Raw genomic sequence first — 22,187 nt, 5'->3', positions numbered from 1 at the left:
TCGAAAGATGGTAGTGTTGATAGGGTGTTTTTAGAGGGACTATTTGTGATTTTTGTACAAATAGCTGTTATGATCAGGTCATCCAGTATCTACTTTTTTTTTAAAAAGTGAAATTTTTGGTGATCAACAATGTATAATACATAAAGTGTCACAAGTTCTTCTAATGTTTAGGTATTTCATAAAGACACTTCTAATTTAATCTATTGCACAATTTCAGTTTCCATCCCATTTGTTGGACAGTGTATTGTTCTTTGCTTTTCTTATCTGTGCAAATGCTATAAACAAATGTCTTGTCTTTCCCTTTGTTTTAAAAGACAAGGATCACCTTTAATCTTTCACCATAAAAATTGCCTACAGGTGAATAACTTTTGTTTCCTTCTAATGAAGAAATATAAGGTGCAATATTGTTGTTGATATTGACAGTATTATGATAAGTGTGATATTTTTATCAGAAATCATAGAACCATAGAATAGTTTAGGCTGGAAGGGGCCTTCAAAGCTCATCTAGTCCAACCCCCTGCCATGAGCAGGGACATCTTCAACTAGATCAGGTTGCTCAGAGCCCCGTCTGGCCTGGCCTTGAATGTCTCCAGGGATGGGGCATCCACCACCTCTCTAGGCAACCTGGGTCAGTGTTTCACCACCCTCATCATAAGAAATGTCTTCCTTATATCCAGTCTCAATCTTCCGTCTTTTAGTTTAAAATCATTGCCTCTTGTCCTATTGCTACAGGCCCCACTACAGGGCTGATCTAGCACTGGTTTTTGTCTCCTCCAAAAATAAGTAATTGTCTGTATGAAGTTTTCTTGCATTTTATAGCGCAATTATTCTTGGACTTCAGAATACTGTGCTGTGGTAATAACTATAGGTTGCTTAACTTATTTTTAAAAAAATACTGCATGTAATATAACTCTCATGAGGTTCTTGTGAGGCAATTACAGATCGTCTCTGTGCCATCTGTGTTTTACTGAGAAGAGTGGCCAAAGCTGAGGCTTCTGATGTCCTGTAGCAGCAGTTTCATAGTTTTTTGTTTACTTACAGGAGAAAACCCTATTACTAAAATCGTAATTAGGCACAGTGTGAAGTAAGGATAGCTGTTCAGTGCATTGCAGGTAATGGGAGTGTTTCTACATTCCCTATGTTGGCCTTCATAGAGAAGGTGGAAGTAAAGTTCTGTCTTTTTCTGTTAACAGCCTAAAATGACTGTGTGAATTCAGTGGAATAAATGGCGTCCAAAGTAACTGATGCTATAGTTTGGTACCAGAAGAAGGTAAGCTTTCTATTTGTTTTTATGGTGGCTTAAAAAAAAAAAAGTTGGCCTGTTGTGTTTTATGTGTAAAGTATAATAACCATAAAATACTATTGCATTATTGATTAGCATTGTATGGGAGTGAGTACCTGGAAACTTTTCTTCCAAAAGTAAATGAATATTTAGTGACTATATCTAATGAAACAGAATAGCTTTTTGGTCTATGTTGAAAACTCCTCACTCCCTTGGCTACTTGTGCTATGGAAAAAAAAATAAAAGAAAATTTTCACTCATTAGAATGTTAACATACAGGTGAATGTTGTTTCTATAGCATATAAACGAATCCTTGTATTTAAGTAGAAAGTAAGAACTGAAATGTATTTTCTGTCAGTAACAAGGAACTGTGTAATCCGTACCCAAAAGAGATAGGCTAGGGCTTTTTGGAAGTTAATTAGGGAAAAAAAATCAGGGGTGAGGAAAAATATGTCATTTGGAGATACATAGTTACAGTACCACCAGATACTGTACCTTTTGATTCATGTGTGCACATAGAAATGTTGATGTCTCTTTCTAATTTATTATTTTGACAATTTCAAATCATCATATCCTCTTGACGTTAGTATGCCAGTTGCCTTATTTAGTTAAATTGCTTGTAAAAAAGCTGAAAAAATTGCTACGTTTTGAGGTATGCTTCCTTACTAAGACATAAATAAGGTGTGATGATTTTATTTTCTTGGCTCTCCATGATTTAGTAAGTTTCTATGAGTTATCGTTTTCCTTGGGCCTGTGGCCATGTTTTTAAGTGGATACATCTTGTCCTTAGGAGGATAATGGCAATACTCTTTGAAACAGAAATTCTGGTTAACTTCTAGCTAAGCAAGAGTTAATTTCTAGAATTAGACAATATGGGTATGCTTGGAGAGTTCTACAACTGTGAATTAAAGGTATAGTTGGAAAAGCATGAAAATGAATTTTGCTGACTTGATTTATACAGAACGTTCAATTACATACTTAAGAAATTGAAAACAATTCAGAATTTAATGAGGCTTTTGTTTGGTTTTGTACTGTGAACTCTCTCCCTTCTCTTATTCAAGCTTTACAAAAAGTATTTTTGTAAAAGTATCAGTGGAATTACACTGTGGTTTTGAACCATTTCTTGATTGCAGGTCCAGTCACATTTTTTTAAAGGTTTGAAGGATTACTTGTAGAAGATTTAGTGTAAACAGCATCCAGTGCAGGATCTTATGGAAGGGGAAAGTGATGCTGACTTTACCTGCTTCGTGCTGATAATACTTAAAAGCACAAAGTTGTGTGCGTATTTGGTCTGGCCAGGACCTCTTTTGTGCAATGCAAGAAATGCTGACTATCAGATTCTTATCACATTTCTGAGGTTGTTTTATTGATGATGATGAACTAATCTTTGGACAGATCTTTTATGGTATTCAGCTGTATTTATAAATGGTCCTTTGATGCAAGAAAGAGTCTGAAGTTTTCGTAAATCTTAGGTGAAGTTGATGCTTGTTATCTCCTTTTTTTTTTTTTTTTTTAAACTACATGTCTGTTTTCCTGTTGGTGATACAGGAAAAGGAATGGCCTATGTGATACTCTCCAGCTTCCCATCCTCCTGATGTTAGGAAGGCAGGATCTGCTGATGAGTCACTGTGCTCTGACCTTATGGAAGGCAGGCCTTCTGCTCTTCATATAAACAACCCATTCCTCAAGTTTACTTTTCCCAGGACACTTCTAACAGAATTGCTCATTATCGGTACAGGTCATTCCTTTAACCCTTGTTCTGTCATTTTTTTCCAGTTATTCCGCACACGTTTCCATTTATTTCATTCATACCAACAATATTTCTGCTACAAGTCTCTGCAGGCTTTTACAGAGGTCTGCTGAGCCAGAAATTGCATGCTGCCTTTATGGTGAGGAGCTCTGAGGAGGTGACTCCTGTTACTTCATGACAGACTGGGCTGTCTTCAGGAGGGATAAGATCTTGTGTAAACCAGATGTTGATGTTTTCCATGGCATGAACAAAATTTAATTGCAGTCCATATGTGGACTGGGCTCTGCCAAATCAGCAGGCTTTTCTTCTTTTGGTATGAGGAAGTGGAGTCTTTTTTAGGTGCAAATGGATGCACTGCAGAAGTATTGCATCTCATGAAAATCTTGGAGCTAATTGCATTATTTCTTAGGCCCCATTTATTGAAGGTTCTCTTGGATCAGACTGGTATCCCCAAGGGGTTTTTTTTTGACTTTGTAGTGCTGTATGTGACCCTTTCCTGGGAGCATCTAGGCTCTTTCACCCACGTCCTTGATTTTATCTATTTATTTAAATCTCTTACATGGCGTAGTATTTTTTCCTCATGGATTTGTTGTTTGCACCAAAGATTTCAAATTGAGGAACAGGAAGAGTTATGCTAGCAGTTACTGGATACCAGACATTTTTTTGTCCTTTCTGATACATTTCTGTTATGTGATCGGTTATGATGGCAAAATACTGAACTCTGTGAACTTTCAGTTCAGGTTGCTTTCAGTTTCACATTTTGATTTCTGAGTTGTCAAGTTGTCCTATTTACCATGCTTTTTGAATCTGTTTATTCCTCACAGAAGTAACTGAAATTGAAGGTAGGGAGGGATCAAAACTTAGCACAATCTGGCAGTAAAACTTTGTTTCTGGGGCAAGAGAGAACCAGGGTTGCAGTCAGTATTGATCAAATTGATATGACTTGCCTGTAAAGTGACAAAAATAAAGTGTTGTTTTGGGGAGAATTTTCAGATTAATAAATTGATGAATGAATGCCCTAAAAAAACCATGAAGAATTTCTGATGTTTATATTCATACATAAAGAAGAAAAATATATTTGAGTAGGTAGAGGTTGGGTAAGCAGAGAACTTGCTCCTTGTGTTTCTTTGTTTTTCATTTTAATGTATTTTTGGATGTATTCATTTTATGTCTCTGTCTACTGAATTTCAAAGGTCTTTTTGTTTCTCAAAAGTAAGTCATTTTTATATTTCTTTAATGGATAGAATTAAGCAATTGAGCTCTTCCAGCCCTACTTCAGGCAAGTTTACTAAATACTATATTTACTCATGTGACTCATTCTATTGTCTGAAATTGAGCTTCTCACACGAGGTTGATTTAGTAATGCACTTAATTGTTTAAAAGGTCAGACGCCTTATTATGTAAACTTGTAGTTTGTTGTTGCAATAGAGGTACTCTGCTTTTAGTGTATTGGAGCTCTCGATTGCTGTCTTATAAAAACACAATAATAAATTCTTAGTTATTTTAAGTTGGATTGTAAGATTTCAGACAGTGTATTACACCAGCTTGTTACTGGAGCTGTAAGATTGCATGGACAGAGCTTTACAACTTCCAGTGATAGCTTGTGTTTTCCAGATGCTACAAATACTTTTCCAAGGCATGAAATGTTAACGGATAAATCCTGCTAGACACAGATTGGCTCTGTAGAACGCAAAATAAATTAAACCTCTGCTGCCTTCCTGGGTGCACTGGGGAGTGCAATGCTGAGATTCAGATGTCAGACGCGGTTTGTCTGGCTTGTTTTCAACACTTTCTGCTGCACTGGCTCTTGCAATAAAAGGGTGTGGCGGGGTGTCTGAATTGTTCTCTACAATGGTTCGTTACATTGGTCTCAGGCAGCTACAGAGCTAATTCTTACATAAATGCACTTCGTTAATATCCTTAGGATTATGTGTATTTGCCAGAATACTGAACTTGCTTCAGATTTGGAATCGATGGATTTTTATGGAGAAGACCATCATAATGTTTCCTCTGAAAAAATCTGAGACCCCTCACAATTACTTTAAACAATTTCACTGTCTGATCACTCACCTCTCTGATACTGATAGTTTATGCATACTTGACATATTGCCTCAGTAACAGTAACTGACATTAAAAATCAAACATATTGCTTGTGAGTTAAGCTTTTGCATTAATTTCTTACAATACTTTCAAGTTTTACAGATAATAGATGTGCAGTTTTTGGTCTGGTTTCTAGTCTGGCGGCTGTGTATAAATTATTTCAATCCTTATAGAAGCCTTGCTGCTAAAATGGGGAACTTTATACAAATTAGTTAATAATATTGCAGGAGAGAATTATGTTCCTGCTTCTCTTGGGGATGGTTGTAGGGAAAGGCAGAATGGAACATAATGAATTGAACCTGAATCCTGCACCTGATTGCATATCAGTTAACTTTGCCAATGCAGCTTTCTGCTGTTTCAGGTGTCCCTTGGGTACAGCTGTTAAAGGGCACAATAAAACAAATGAGATTTTTTCTCTCTCATGGCTATAAAGGGTAAAATTAGAGTTCTAATTTCATTGCTTTAAGACATGTAATATTCAGTGTTTTACAGCTCATTAGTCCAAGATTATGCTTGTCAAGTTAATAAAGGAAGAAATAAACAAATTATATAATACCCTGAAACTACCCAGTTTCCTTCTTGGCACTGAATTTTTGTGATGTGCTGGTGACCCTGGCACCAAACCCCATTTTTGCCAGATGGTCGGGCTGTATGGCTCTGTTACCTAAAACTTTGGATGCTGAAACTGCATCAGTTCAAAAAGGTCTGCCTTCAGGTGCCAAAACTTGACAAGTGTCAGAGTTGGCTACTTGTGAAAGCACTGAGGAAACAAGGTATATTTAGAAGAGTTTCCTTCCACATAGTGCTGGGATTCAGTCATCTGACCAAATAGGAGGGATTGCTTTCAGCTCCTTGTTTCAGTGAGACAAAACTCAGGTTTCTGAATCTTATGCAAAAGATCACTCAGAAACTGGTGCTGTGGCTGAACAAAGCAAGCTTGCGTTTTGCCTGGCTCTTGGCTCCCATGCCTGCGTTGCCTTCCCACAGACTTCCATGCACTCATCTGGTGAATTTGGCCGGGGGACTAAGCCAGTTAAAACTTAAGACTGCAAATCTGTAAGCAAGCAGCTGAACCTGTCTAATGGAGGGATTGAAATTGCTCTGTCGGTTCTTGAAATGTTTCATTATGCCTTGTGAAACTGTAAACTAACATTTTCTTTTCCTGAGTGATCTGATTGATCTTTCAGCCACCCAGATGAGTGTTCTGGCACCAGGAAAGTGTGCTGTGGGAAGTAGAAGTGGTCAGCAGTGTAAGGACAGTGCTGTTTCAAAAGCCCAAGTGCAATGCTGGTAAAATTGCTGGATTTTCACTGGTCTTCAGGGAGTTATACCGAATAATGGAGCTGTCAGAGTGGTTTTCTTTTCACAGTTACGTCTTGAGGCTGCTTTGTTTTGTGTAAGTACATAATAGTAAGAAAAATAAAATGTTGCAGAGGTCTTAACTTCTTAAGACTGGGCGAGTAATTGGGCTGTATTAGCAATGGTGTAGGCAGCAGGTCAAGGGAAGGGATTATTCGCCTCTGTTCAACTCATGTGAGACTGCACCTTGGGTGCTGTGTCCAGCTTTGGGCAGTGACATTCCTCCAGCGGAGGGCCACCAATATTGTTATGGAGCTGAACCATGTGATGTACCAAGAATCTGAGAGATCTTGGTTTGCACAGTCTGAAGGAGAGAGGGCAAAGGGCAGAGCTTGCTGCTCTCAACTGCTGCTTTGGAGGCCGTGGAGAGGATGGAGCTGGGCCCTTCTCAGAGGTGGGCAGGGATTGCATGAGAGATAATTAACACAAGTTGAAATGTGGGAAATTCTGATTAGATATAAGGATAAAAATGTTTAACGTGAGGTTGGCCAAGCATCGAGACAGGACCCCAGAGAAGCTATGGAAAGCCCAGTCTTTGGAGATGTTGGGATCTCTACTGGATAAATCCTTGAGCAAGCTGCTGTAACTGGACCTGCTTTGCACAGGAGTTGGGCTAGATGACTGCCAGAGGTTCCAACCTGTGCGCTTCTGTGATGGCTTTAATTTGAAATCTGAAGATGAATAAATGTTATCCTAAGGGATTATGCTTAACTGTGATTAATGACAGAGATGGAATCTCAGTTTGTGCTGCTTTTTCGATTTCGCTCTATAGTCCATGAAGCCAAAGAAATGGTACCTAAATTTACCTCTAGTGTCCAGTTCATGTCAGTAGGAAACGGCTTAGAGTAGGTGTTGGTTACTCTTGTAATCTTATTTAGTTTAATATGCAAACTGTTTCTAACTATTCCGATGTATATAACTTTCCCTTATGCTTAATTGTGTGATGAAAAAAGATGTTTTGTGTTTTAAGTAGATATGCTAAAATCTGTAAACTGTTACTCAATGCAATAAGTAGGGCTGACTGTAGTTACCAAGAATTAATCTGTAATGAATGATACAGAAAAACTTTTAATATATAGTTGATAAATGTTTAATTACATATTATTGTACTCTGAAAGGGATGTTATCTTTGAAGTTAGCTTTGGTAAAATTATTGTACAGTGAAATGACTATAAGTCCAGTGTTGCAGAATTTTAGCAGGTCATTAGTTGGCAATTAAAACAGTTAAAAATAAATAAGCCTTAAGGTTTTAAATTACTTTGTTTTACTCTAAATAGTTGGTTTCAGCTCTGCCTCTGGGGCTGAACATGGAGAAGGGAGGGGAATCCCAGAATCTTTTAGTAATCAGAGGTAACAATTCAGCAATCATAAATCCAAAGCTCTGCACCTTAGGATATACAGTTTTAATCCCTTCTTTGTCCTTCTCCATTTGACTAAAAGTTACTAAACTGTTCACTGTTAGCAGACAGGGTACAACTATTATATACAGTGATTTCCATCTGCGGTCTATTAGCCAAGTTTGTCTTAGCTTAGCTTGTCTGGTCCACATATCCAGCATAAACCAAATTGAAAAATCCCCACCACCCTTGACATCCACCAAAAAACATCTTGAAAAATCCCATCCTAAAAGTAAAAATCTCCTCCAACAGAGATAATTATACTTATGAGCTACTAGATTATTGCCTTTGTTGCAATGGCGATCAGTTCATGTAAGGAATAAAATGGAGTTTAAAATAACTTTTAATAATCCCGTTCCCAGTTTTGAGAAAATAAGAAATTATTTGTCTAATATCTGAAACTCTATACTTAATCATAAACTAATTATTAAGCACTTTGAAAGATATCTTTAAGTGAATAATATTACATGTATAGAAATTATTTATATGTTGATATCCTAATATTAAAATTGATACATATAATCATATTTTAAGAATATGGGACTGTATATGTTAATAAAACACATTAGCTAATATTTTAACATTAAATATTTTAATAAGGTGTTAAAGTCTTAACTTCCTCAGTAGGCAGTCCAAGGAAGCAATTTTGTTTTTTATTTACCAAGCTCTGTCTCTGGTATCTTTTGGATTTGTAATACTATTGTGATGTTGCTTGTAATAGTGTTTAGAGGTTTTAAAGAGCAAAGCTAAGCATGCAGGTTTCATTATTGATAAACATTAAAGTTTTATGATCCAGCAGGAAATACGATGTATTTTTAGGATTATAATCTTTGCTAGTCTGCTTGGTCATAAATTATAAATGTCTCTTGAAATATTGATTGATTCCATTAGAATCAGAAGGCCTTGTGAGTATTGGGCTACATGTTGATACCATCACTACATTAGCTTAAAGTGAATATCAGTGTCATTCACAAAGCTCAAATTCAATCTTGATGCACACATGGCTTGTTATGAGAAAGACATTGGGAAGAAATATTAAGCGGTACAGAAACCCTTCGCACTGGCCTTTATTTGAAGTAAAAATTGGCTGTATTCTCAATAGCTTAACTTTTGACTTAGGCTAATTGCTGTTAATGTTATAAAACCAAGCTGTTTGGGTGCCAAACAAATTTGAGATATATAAAGAAATGTGATCCAATGCTTTCTGAGGTATTTGATTGGGAAGGAATAAGTGTAATTATTTTAGGTAATTTCAAGAGGTGCACGTATCTCTTAAACCAGGAAAAGTTATGAGGAGTGTGCACTTAAAAAGGATATCAAATTTATATAATCTTTCAGGAAAGAACTAGCTTTATCAGGTGTGTTTAGTTTTCTCAAATGTGTAGTTGCTTAATATCCCATGCCAATTCAAATAAAAGTTAATTTTTTTTTGACAATTACTTCTGAGGAAACTTTTTTTTTTCCTAGAAAACCTGTTTGAAAGTTTATTAGGCTCGGTTGATTTAGGATGCTAAACTCCCACTTTTCCATTGTGAAAGAAGACTGTCAGTTTTTGCATGTAATCTCTTGTATGCTGAAAATTTTAATAGCTGCTTGAAGAATAGTTGTTGATTCTACATACATAAAGGAATAGAATTCCTTTCATCTTCTTGGTGTTTATTGAGGCATGGTGTCTTGAGAACTGTATATTTTAGAAGTAACTGGTTTGGATAGACTGGATAGAATCTTGGCATTGTGGAAACCTGGGATGCATTATTTACACTAAATGTGTATAAAATAACATCTGGTAGTTCATCTAGTTCTGCTACAGGTATGTTATACCATGATTTTTTGTATCTGTAACATATTACTGGCAGGTTTCCTACAACAGGGTTGTGTTGCTGTTGATGCTTGGTGATGAAAGTTACACTTAAAAATGATAGGATAGGCTAATTATCTCACTTGAATTAACAAATAATTTGAAAAATATCAAGAGAGTTGGTTTTTTAACTTAATAAATAAATACTGTAGAATACAAATTTCAGATTGTCTTTGATTTGATATTTTATAAATTAAATTAGAAGACATTTATGTGATAAATCAGATTAAAATTGGGATAATGTGTTGTATAGTTTGCTAAAAAAGTCTGTTGCCAGTTGTAGACTGGACCGGTGGATTGAAAATACCAGTGACAAGCTATTAGAGAAACAGTCTTCCTCTAAAACTTGAACAGATTTTAAAAGCATTATTTATTGTTGTATACTTAAAATTTGGACAATTTTTGGACCCTTGTGTTTTGTACTTCAAATTTTCTTTGAAGGATACTGCAGGACCTGTAGCAACAATGGGTGAGACTCCAGGTAGAGTTGGTGGCTTCAGGAGTATGTAGGTACTTGAGTTGATGGGGACCTTCACACTGGCCCAAGGCTTGTTTTGATCAAGTTTTGTGTATATTTAAATTCTTTGGGTTGGAAGCATGAATGGTCTTATCTCTGGAAGGTTATTGCTTCATTTTATTTGCCTTTATAGCTTAATTTCTTTGGCATTGCTAGATGCTAGACTTCTTTTGAGTGTCCTGCGGGTATGCACAATTTTAAAGCATTGCATGAATAGCCAAGAGCTAGAGCCTACATGCAAACATTAGATAACTTAATATTTAGATTTAACATGAAACATAATTTAGATGCAAATACTTGTAAATCAAAACTCTTTGAAGGTGGAATTGGCTGGTGCTCTCAATAATTTAAAGCTGAGAAGGTTTGGTAGTATTAACTTACATTCTTGAATTCATTTAGGAATTACATCCTTGAACTGAATTCATACAGGTGTCCAGCATCTCTGGTAATCATTTTATGTTGTAATTTAGCTTATTGTTAATGAAAAACACTTTTCAATGAATTCTGCAAGTTATGTTTCACAAACTGTAAATGTGTTCTCCTGACATAAGGTAGAGAAGAAAAAAAAATTAATTCCTCTGGGTTTTTTGGCATTGTTTCAGTAGAAGTAGTTTTACCTATTGTTGTTTACTGTGGGAAATGCAGCGTGCCAGTACGCTACTGCATAACGATGTCTTTGCATGTGTTTCCTTTTGGTACGCGTGCAAGAGAAGTATAGAGGGATGTAGGAGGGAAGCTTGGTATAGATCTAAATTTGATGTGCTGAGCATGTACACCTGCTACCTAAGGTGCTTCTTAAACTTTCTTAAAACACAAAGAGGTGAAATTTGGTAAGTTAAAAAAATTAGAAATTGTGAGAGGTTGTAATGATAATTACTGTTAGTAATTATCCCTTTAACTCTTTTTAGTTTGCAGCAGTATGCCTTTACTTAATGGCCTTGTGCTCAGATTTTTAATAGTTAAAGTTGATCAGAGGCGACTGGCCAGATCCACTAGGCTAATAAAACAGTTGTAAAAGACTATCTCCCTTAAAGTTGTTTTGGCTCTCTCATTTTACATCCTGCTGGAAGAATTGCTTTAAGGGGCAACGTTAAGAGAAAAATGTGAGTGGCAAAATCACTACTACTTGTCTTTTTTTATGGAGACAGAAGCTTCTACGTAGCCTTGAGGGAGAATAAATGTTTGTAGGAGAATATAACAAAATCAAATTTTAAATCAGTCAACTTCCTTGCCTCGGATATCTTCTGGGATCTGTTTCCCAGAATTCCTTTAACAAGTGGTCTGCTATTCGTCTGGAAGAAGAATGCTTGTCTAAAGACTCTTTCAACTTTAAACCAGTCTCAGCTATGAATGGAATTAGGAATACAGTTTGCTTTTACAGCTTTATTGGCACAAAGGCTTCCGCATTTCTTTCTTGCATAATCGAGAAGGAGACAGACTTGCATCCCCGTTCTGTCTCTGTAGAAAGAAATCTGTTTTGGAAGTGAGGAGGGGAGTGCACAATATTACGCAGCACAAAAACCTCACTTGGGGCTCTTATCAGTAAATTTTATGAAAAACAGGAAGACCTGAAATTTCATTTAAACTGTATTTAGAGAAAAAGCCAGAACAATTAGATAGAAATGTCTGGGTGGAGCAGTTATTCAAGATACTGACTTTTTAATTGTTGGCTGTTATCCAGGTGGAGTTAGCTCTTAAACTTCCTTTGGTTTAATTACTTTAATCGTAGCAAATACTTAATTCTGCCCAGTACAGTGCCCAACTCCCTAACTATTTTCCACAGTCTACATTTTTTTTTTCCAAGCGAGAGGTGCAAAGCATATATTATTATTATTACCAAAAAGCCAGTAGATTTTTTTTTTTCAGAGTTCTAAGGTAGCAAAATAAAAATTGTTTGGGTGCTTAGCTCTTGTGAACGGGAAATTTTATTTGAATTTGAGAATGGGTAATTTGGTTCACTGTTCTCACTTTCAATTTTAGATATGCTTTCGACTTTACTGCTATAAATTAGATTTTTTTCTTTTTTCTCCTCCACCCCATCTCTCCCTGCTGGGTCAGGTTTAGAGGCACAGAAGATGCCTCTAGACTTTTTTTTCATGTCTCTTTGTATTTACGTTGGATCCTTGGTTAAAAGATCCTTTTTAACCAAGAATGAATTTTTTTTTTTTCCTAAAAAAAAAAAAAAAGTAACATCTTTTATTTGCCACTGAAGACTGAAATAGTAAAAGGCAAATCAGAGCAGTGTTCTAGTTTGAGGTGTATGTGCTTGTGCTTGGGCCTTTGATGCCTGATGCAGTTTGTGAACTGGCAAGGGAACTCATGCCCCTGCAGAAAGGTTGAATTGATGGGGGTTCCTCTTGCCTGCCTGTCAGGAGTGTGGAATAAACTGCTTGTGTCAGCGCTCTCTGCACAGCTGCTAAAGGACTTTTAATCTTGGAACATGCGTCTGTCTCTCTCTCGTGACCTAAAAATGATCTTGCACTTACCTGCTCAGAGTGTGCGATCTGAATCAAACTCCAGATACCCGTCAGTGTGTGAGTGCAGGCGTGTGTACATCTAGGTAAAACTGCTGGCAGGGAAAGGTTTTAAAATCAACACAGTAAAAGAGATGGTTACTGAATATCATCTGGAAACACCATTTGTGCAGAGTTCAAAGCAATCTGAAATTTGATACCTTCATCAAAAACTTGGATATATTGTCTCATATATTGACTTGTTCTTGTCACTTTATCTTTTATGTGAATTTCCTGAAGCTTAAGGATACCTTTCTTCAAAATATTTGTCAGTCATGGAGTGGCTTTCTTTTATAAACAAATGCACAGTAATATCTTAAGTTACCTTTAGCTACCTGTATTGATGGTTATTTAAAATGTCAGAACTCATCAAAACTGGTCTTAATGCTAGGATTCTAAGTGCTTGCGGAATCAATCCTTAGTCTTTCTATGGTTTTGCTTGTATAAATACACAAAGTTTTCTACAGTGCTGCGGTGAGGTTAGAGCCTAGGAGAAGACAATTCCTTTTTATTGCTTTTTTTTTTTTTTAATCAAATACTTGTTAGCATTTAGACAAAGCTAAGATATTTAGAGGAGTTTCATGAATAAATAGACCAGCAGCTTAATGAGAGTGGGCAAATTTTGCTGTAGGTCTACTAGAAACGTTATTTCATCAGAGCTTCAGTGGGAAAAGTGCCGTTTCCTGATATTCTTTGAGTTTTCCCTGGCCTGTAATCTGGTTGCTTACAAGCCTGACCATATATTTTGTTGCTGTGCAATCTTAAGAGAGAAAGCTAAAGACAATGTAGCTAAAAAAGTGGGTGGAATGGAGTGGGAAATACAGAGCTGGTTTAAAAATAATAAATTAAGGTGGGGGTTCAACGAGATGTGCATGATGTTTTCTCTGAAGTTAACAGCCTGTCAGTGTTGCTGCCATGGGTCAATTCTGTGCCAGTACACAGACTGGAATCCCAGCCTGGGCTTCCCCATCCTCTGAGCTGCACTGGCCATGCCATGGGCTGAGGCGTCTGCCCGCTCACCGCTCTCTCTGTCACCACTCACAGCTCAGCTTCACCTGCTCCTGCCCAGATGGAATGGAGAAGATAAAGATTTCTTTGTAAATAAGCCTCCCCAAGGAAACAACCTACTGTCTTCATGCTTGTCTTGTTGAAGATTGGTTTTGTTTAATCAAAGTGGTTTAAAACTTAATGTAGGTTTTTGTGTGTGTGTTTTCTTTTTAGATTGGAGCATATGATCAGCAAATATGGGAAAAATCAGTAGAGCAAAGAGAAATAAAGGTAATAATACAGCATTTCAACTTTTTTTTTTTTCCAGTTATCAGCAGTGGTGTCTGTCATTATGTACACTGATGTAATTTACAGTGTATGTGTTGGTATTTAATACTGGTAAAGTGAAACCAGGCTTCTGGAGTGTAACCAAATGTAACCGGCATATTATGCTCTATTTATTTTACATAATTAATAACTCTGCAGCTTTTAAAGCGCTGCACCTTTCTGTATCTCAGTACTTTTTTTTCTTTTCTGTTATCTTAAGCCAGGGCTTAGTTGTTGTAGTACCTCTATCTTTCACTTTTCTTTGTGATGAATTCTAATGTCAGTTATCTGAGCTCTCTTTACTTTCAGTTAGTTACCTTATACCTGCAGTTTACTTTCCCTCCTTTATGATGCTGTCATTGTTTTGTACAGTTTATTAGACTGGTAAGTACTTCAGGCTTTGTTTCCCCGAACAAGCAGTTTAACAGCATTCTTTGCATTTTGGTTTAACTAACAGTGCCATCAATGTCTGCCACATTGCTAAATTGTTTTGGAGAAAAAGAAATCAATCCTATATGTAAGAGTTTTATGGATTGTATATTATATCATACCATACTCCGTTATGTTAATTTAACTAACATTTCCTTGCAATTAACCTTTTTTCTTCAAATATTGCACACAAGAAATATGCTATTACTGCATGAGTTTCAAGGCGTTGCTAATTCTTAACATCAGCAAAGTGTACATGGCTTCTGTTTCCCTGTGGGTTGTTGTTTGTTTGTTTGTTTTTCTTTCCTCCCCAGCACTTAAATAATTAAACAAAATGTGCTGAGGGACTTGTTGGCACGATATGGAAACTTACTGACCTGATCCACAGAGTTACTTGATTTCTGTACAAAAATCTACAAATTAACTTCTAAGTGGGAGAGAAGCGCTTCTAAACCGTGTGCCTGGATCTTCGCGGTGCTGCTGGTCCCAAACTGGCTCTTGACACAGAGTGCCCCCCATAGCGCACCCCCCGGGACCCTGCCTGATCCCCTGGCAGCGACTTGTCCTGCTCGCGGCTGCACTGGGTTTGGGCCAGGCAGCTTATTAAAATAATAATTAAAATTATTCAAATGATGTATTGCAAATAATGCCTTGTGCTTATTAAAAATGCATCTCGTTTAGCTCAGTAGTCCAATAACTAACAAATTAATGATGCTCGCTATATGATTTTGTGCTGATGAATTTAGAGTAATGAACCAGACTACTAAATTCAGGCATTGCACGTTAGAGCTTTAATTTCCAGGCTACTACAGTACTGTTATAAATGAACTTTACTAAAAATCTAAAAAACCATTATTTTTTTAGTAGAAAATCTGTTTCTGATAGTATAAGTTTATAGTTTAGTTAGAACTATAATAGAATCTATTAAGATTAATTTTAAAATTTCTGCAAAAGAACTTTTACAATAATAGCAACTATTTTTAAGCTGCTTTTTTCTTTTTTTTGCTATGAGTTAGCTGAAATGTGTTCAGTGCAGAATAGAAATTGTATGAACTAACCAGATGGACCTGAACAGTATGAAACAGTATGTTTTTTTTTCTTAAAATTAACCCTACTTTGAAACACTGCTGTTTTCTACATATATTACAGGTATTTGTACATTTCTATGGACACTGAAAGTGTTTGAGATTTGACCAATGGAATTTTGAAAGATTATGTCACCACTTCTTTTCCTATGAAAGATGCTTCAAGTCATACTGTGGCAGAATTCTTTCTTTCCATTGAAAACATAATTTAGCCCCAGTGGTAAATTTTTCCTAGGATTGTGCATGTGTTTCCAGGGGGTTGGTTTTTCTAAGATACACACACCTCTTTATTTAGACTTTCAGGAAAAATCTTGAGGCCCATAAGCAGTAATACATTTGAAAATTATTGTATCATGCATTATTTTATTTTTAAGCTTTAGATCTTTTTATGAAATGGAGTGGCTCATTTATGCAAGATTTCACAAGAATCTGTAGCTGGTTCTACAATTATAATAATTTCTGATTCTAATCATGGTCTTGTTTTCTCATTCCACATAAAATTACTGCAGCTTTAAGACTGCTGTTCTGTAAAAAATCTTGCACATTAAGCTCTGTGCAGTGCTTAAGTCTACAGTACAACTGGGTTTCTCTGTTTGTCATCCTCAGAGCACATTTTGTCCTCTCCCTGTTTCAGTTCTATGTATTAATTTTGTTTCATTTCAAGCAATCTCTCATTTTTCTAAATGACACATCAAGTGATGACTATATGATCTAGTTCATTGTGAACAGTTTGGTGTCATGGCTTTGGTGTTTTTTTTTATTTCATCATGAAAAATAAATCCAATTGCATTTAGATGTGAGAAATATTATGAGCCGCGCTCTACCTACTTGAACAATTTGCTTGATATAATTCTTATGAGGATTAATATGACCAGATTTCACTGATATTTCTGTCATTGATAATAATTTCATTTTTATACTTTCACCTGAATTTAATGTTTACATTTAAGTAATACATGTTTTTACACATGGATGAAATACGACCATGGTGGAAATCTACAGTTCACCAGCGAATTTAACTGCTTTTGAATAAAAATAGTTAAACCACTTCCATCATAATTCCATTTGTACCCGAACTACTTTTTTCAAATGATGTATTTTCCACTGTATGAACTGTACTCTGTGGAATCATTATTGGCTGGTGTGACCAAGAGCCTGATCTAAAGGGATCAGAATAAACTCACAGCTGTCTCTGAGGCTTGAGAGTATGGCATCACATTTTAGCATTAAAAACAACATTGAAAGATTTGCAGGTTGTTTGGCTCTTCAGTGAAAGAAGATAACTTTTCTAAAAGACAAAATAAGCTTGCTTTTTATCCTGCCTTTTTCTGTTATGTGGGCTTTTTTCCTCTTTTTAATTGACTAATCTATATTTACTATTAAGAAAACGTCAATACTTTTCTATAACTTGGATTTCTGACAGTGGAACTTGCTGGTTAGTGGCTCTTGCATTACAACATGATTTGTTGTCTAGGTTTGGAATTAAGGAGTTGCAATGTAAGCGTTTTGTGAAGTTTAATTAGATGTCTAAGGAGAAAAGAGATTCAGGAGAGTAATTTGTTGCAAAAGTTCTGAAAACCTAATGTAAATGTATTACTAATTCTTGCAAGTGTGTGCATATGTTGTCTGCATAATCCCAAGCCATGGGAGATGAGTGCTCAGTGCTTAACTATGTTTGAAAAATTACCTAATGGGTCAGTAATTGGTTGGGTTTTGTTTAGATTGTAAAGTGTGTAAAAAGCATTTATTGTGCCTTGTTCCTTGGAATGTTGATTTTATAATACTTTAAATCTATGAAGTTGACATATTTGTCTGAATTTTCAACAACAGTATAGGTTAAATACAATTACTGACCACATCAATATTTTTTCTTTTGTAATGTCTGTCATTTGCATGAATGCATTTTGATAGCATTTGCATATTGCAGGGTTTGAGAAACAAACCAAAGAAAACAGGACATGTGAAACCAGACCTCATAGATGTTGATCTTGTAAGAGGTAGGTCCTGAGCTAGAAAAAGCTGAATTTCTCAGCATAAAGATAACTGTTATCCTGTGTCTTGTGACAAGTGTATTAGTAAGTATTTTAAAAAAAAAATAACCAATGCTACAGAACTCCTACCTAAAGAAAAAGGTTAAGAAATATTGTTAGGAGATGACTTCTAGATTACACTGAAGGCTTAAAAATTTGATTTAAATTTTGTTGTATAGATTTAGAAAAAAAGAAATATGTGACTGTGATGGATCAAAGTTTTAGAGTTATTAGTTCAGAAATCTCCTATTTCCATGTGTTCAGACTTGTTCCAAATCTTCTGACATCTAGAGGAAAGGTTATGTTGAAATTTCTGAAGAGTGAAAATTGCATAGGCCTTGAATATTTATTGCCTGTTTTAAATAACAAAATAGCAACAGAAGGTCAGATGATAAGAGACTATCTGAAAAGTCTTCATTTAGTTCTAGTTTATCTTTATTTGATTTCTCTTGTGCCTCATGAAGGCTAGGAAAAATACTATTTAGCTTTTTTTTTTTTTTTTCCATGAGCCCAGCAGACTGTATGGTCTCCTGATTCCGTTCCAGGTAGTGCTCTTTGAATTCAGATTCCAAATTAACCGAAGCACCCCACTGTCCTCTCGCCCTGGAGATACCCAGGCACCCTCGCACCCAGAGCCTGGCCCAGAGACCCGTGCACCCCTTGCTCCCAGCTTACCCCACCCTGTCACCAGCTGGTCTGGCTTTGTCTTTGCTGGCATTCGCAGGCTCGCTGGGGCTGCTGGCACCACGGACACACAGCCCCAACTTGTGCTCTGGGGTCTGGCTCCCAGAGCTGGCACTTAGTCCCCCGTATGCAGGTGTGCACAGGGAATAGACCCCACCTCACCTAGGAAAGAGTTAAAGGAATTTGGTTAGAAGGTAGGACAGGACAGACAGCACTGATGGTTTAGTGCTAGAGTTAGGTTAGGTTATGATTGGACTCGATGATCCTGAAGGTCTCTTCCAACTGCAATGATTCTATGATCAGGCACATGGTACAGCCAGACAAGCAGGGTACTGACCGGCAGCTATTATCATGCAACTGGCCTTTTTTATCCCCCGACTCCTCAATTGCGCCATGCTTGTTCCTTCCCAAATCACCTAAACACCTGTTTCCTCCCACTCTTGGTTCCTTCTCTAAACATCCCATAGTAAGTCCCGTGCAATCTGAGCTCCTTTTTCTTTGCATCCCATGAGTTCCACACCCTTGGGCAGCAATCCCCAATCCCCTTTCATCTGAAAGATGATCTGGGGACCTGCTCCCAATGGCTTATGGTGACGCCTTCACCCTGGGCAGCAGGGCTGATGGCTCTGCTGGGACCCCTGGGAAGGGCCTGCTCAAGGTCAAGGTCTTCCTTGATTTGGATTCCTGCCTGCCCTTGTGTGTCCTGCTCTGGCCTTGTGGAGATGGGCCTTCGAAGGGCTCATGGGTCTAGAAGAACTCTGGCAGGGTATTATTTGGGCTCCCCCTGCTGCCATTGCCTCTGAGCTCTTCTGTGGGCGTGCAGATGAGCTTTTCTCACATCACCTAACAATATCAGTTTTTAAAAATAGGAATGTGAGAGAAAGAAACAAAATCAAATAACATTTGAAGTTTAAAGAAACAGAACTGAAAACTAAATGTTTGTAGGAATTAAGGAACAGTAGTAGACCACTTCAGTATAGTGATATACATGAATAGCATTTAAATTACTCCTCTGCATGGATGTCTAAGTTGGCGTTGAAGTAGTTCCAGTACGGGCAGTGTTCTACCTGTGCCAGCAGAGAGCTCACTAATGCTAGTTCAGCTCGTAAAAAAGGTGGAGATGGCAAAGCAGCACACAGTAGCTGCCCTTTCCAAGCAGTAACCTTGGCACGACTTAAGTCATACCCTGATTAAGTAAATGTTACACAGTTTTTTAGCTGCCAGAAAAGTGGGAATGTGCAGGAAGAAAAAGAAATTGAAGGATATGAGAGAAAAAGGACATCTGAATGAGTGAAGTGCAAAATGCTGTAGGAGAAACAAAGATAAATTATGCTTTGGGTTGCTTCCCTGCTCCTGGGGCCAGTCCTCAGTTGAACAGATACTTACTCTATGCTTCTCAACCTCATTCCGTTTTCCTGAATGACACGGCTGGAGCAATTTAGAGATGTTGTTGTTTTAGATCCCTTTGCTGTGTCAGGAAAGGGCTCTGCTATGCCCGCACAGGCATGTGGAGTTCTCATCTGACTTCCTATTGCTGCATAGCAAGTTTCAGATACCTCAGTGAAACAGAATAATTTCTAATAATTTGTCTTTAAATAATAAGAAATGGCAATGTTTTATTATTCACACGCTCCAAAATCTAGGTATTTGTAGAAGTTTCTGATAATGGCAATCAACAGACCACTAACAATTTTCACAAATTTTGGATTGAGGAGATAGTCAAACAATAGAAGTACGAGGTTTATTCGAATAATTATGTTTAACAATTACTATTTTAAATAACTGTCTTAACTATTCTACTATTGAACAAGTAAGGTTATTATGAGCCCTAACAATGAAATATATTGAAATTTATTTTCTTTTTTTTTTTTTAAAGGATCTGCTTTTGCTAAAGCAAAGCCTGAAAGTCCTTGGACATCTCTGACCCGCAAAGGAATCGTGAGAGTTGTTTTCTTTCCGTTCTTCTACAGGTGGTGGCTACAAGTGACATCAAGGGTCATCTTTTTCTGGCTGCTTGTTCTTTACCTTCTTCAAGGTAGAGTTGGATTACAGGCACAGCTTCAACTGAATGTCTTATTTTAACCATATGGAAGCTGCTCTATTTTACGTGGTTCACTTTATGCTGTTAAGATAAATTCCAGTATTGGAATGACACAGTCCCAAGCGTGTGTCTTTTGGTTAACATTCCTTTTACATATGTAGAGGGGGCATATGTATTTTGTCTTGGGCTTTTAATCTTTCCAGTACTTGTGCAGATCAAGAGCTCTGATCAAGAAGAAAGCACAGCGAAACCTGCCAAGGTGCGTGCAGCTTGTGCGGCCTGGTAGGATGACCTGTTTGACCAGTTTCCCGTTGTCCTTATATTTGTTGTTTTGTCACATCAGAGGCACTGAACTTCTAGCTTATGCTTTAGTCAGAGCTCAGCTGTGCTTCTGAATGACTGGCAGATGGGGGCTTATTGCTCTGTGGGCTTCTGCTATTTTTTCCATTGCAATGGGGAGACTGTGCATCTGAATTTTATATTTCCTAGATTATAGAAGGACTTTTGGACAACTGTTAACAAACAGAAGGCAATTCACAGCTTTCAGGATGCTGAATTTTCAGTTCTAGTAGTCTGACTTTGTGCTTCTCTAATTATTTGTACTATATAAGAGGAAAATTAGAAAGGGTGTAGTGAGTCAGTATTTAACAGCATAAAAGTCCCCAAAAGAATAAGTGTATCAGATACGTGTACAACAGAAATGAAACAGAAGGTTAATGGTAGTTGGGAGCAATTTAAGTACCCTGAGAAGCTAAGTGACTGATAAGTTTCCCGCTGAAATCCAATTAAAATACAATATTACTTTTAAAATTTAGCCATCTGTCCTTGCAGTTGTGAATCAGTGTATCATTTGGAAATGGTATTTAAAACAAGAAATGGAATTAAAAGAAAAGATGACATTGTCTCTTGTGTGATGACGTTAGCAGCTATAAAATGAATTCCGTAGCGCCAGTGCCCCAAAACTGGAAATATTGACAAATATTAATGTGATCTCCTATAAAACTTCTCCTTATCCCCGTTTCTGAGATAGGTGCTTAAGAAATATTGTTCTGTACATTAGCTTTTCTGTGTACTATGATAAGTGATCCTATAGTGTTAGTAATTTTAATCTGAGTTATAGTAATATAGGTAGTAAAATACATAAGTTATAGTTCATTTGTTAACATGTCATAGGTGGCTTATTCTAAGAAACACAATTATAGTATTTTTTGTGTTCCTATTCTTAAATTTATTTTCAAAAATACTTTATTTGTGGAGCCTTCATAAGATTCTGAAAGCAGCAAAATAGTAAGACAGTGCAGATTCTGAGTGCAAGCAGGCTTTTTGGACATTAATTACAGAGCTATCTTGTAATTAACTTTTTTTTCCCCCTCAGATTTCTTGGGATCTATGATTTACTAAAGTTATGGTTGGACTGCATCATTTCCCTAATCCATATAGTCTGAAATGTGAAAAAATATTTTTGATATTTCTGAGGTTGTGAATTAACAAATAGTGGAAAAAATTAGTAGTATTCTATATTACATTATAATCCGACTATTCAAACGCTTGTCATTTGAATTGTGCCAAATTAACTGCAGAGTTTTGGATGCATTTTTGAATAAATTGAAAGGCTTATAATGTACGTGTAAGTGAAATTAAGTTGATGAAATTTTTGATTGGAAACTATTTAAAAGAACCCTCATCAAGCCTCTCCTTTAAAAGGATACTTGCTAGCATTTATGTAAGTCAACAGAAAAGGATTATTTCCTTGGCTGTGGATTTAAATTCCAGATTTTATTTGCCTTGGTTTCCTTTAGTATAAAGTATGATTAGCAAAATGTGTGAT

The 22,187-nt window shown here is 36.7% G+C and overlaps 1 protein-coding gene across 4 annotated transcripts in view; it reads left to right on the top strand.

Moving 5' to 3' along the window:
- Positions 1-22,187, top strand: part of PHTF2 (putative homeodomain transcription factor 2) — a 69,839-nt gene that overhangs the window by 13,468 nt on the left and 34,184 nt on the right. For 2 of the 4 annotated variants that reach the window (XM_065658449.1, XM_065658451.1), the window contains exons 2-6: positions 1,194-1,270; positions 13,998-14,054; positions 14,463-14,474; positions 17,532-17,601; positions 20,195-20,353. In XM_065658449.1, coding sequence (XP_065514521.1) covers positions 1,226-1,270; positions 13,998-14,054; positions 14,463-14,474; positions 17,532-17,601; positions 20,195-20,353 — 343 coding nt within the window. In that variant the 5' untranslated portion in view covers positions 1,194-1,225. The remainder of the gene's footprint in view (positions 1-1,193; positions 1,271-13,997; positions 14,055-14,462; positions 14,475-17,531; positions 17,602-20,194; positions 20,354-22,187) is intronic. The other 2 variants (XM_065658453.1, XM_065658452.1) reach the window with 1 other exon arrangement.

This window comes from Caloenas nicobarica, chromosome 1 (genome assembly GCF_036013445.1).
Source record: "Caloenas nicobarica isolate bCalNic1 chromosome 1, bCalNic1.hap1, whole genome shotgun sequence".
Lineage (NCBI taxonomy): Eukaryota > Metazoa > Chordata > Aves > Columbiformes > Columbidae > Caloenas > Caloenas nicobarica.
The sequence above is the reverse complement of the archived record's forward strand: the minus strand, read 5'-3'. Positions and strand labels throughout refer to the sequence as shown.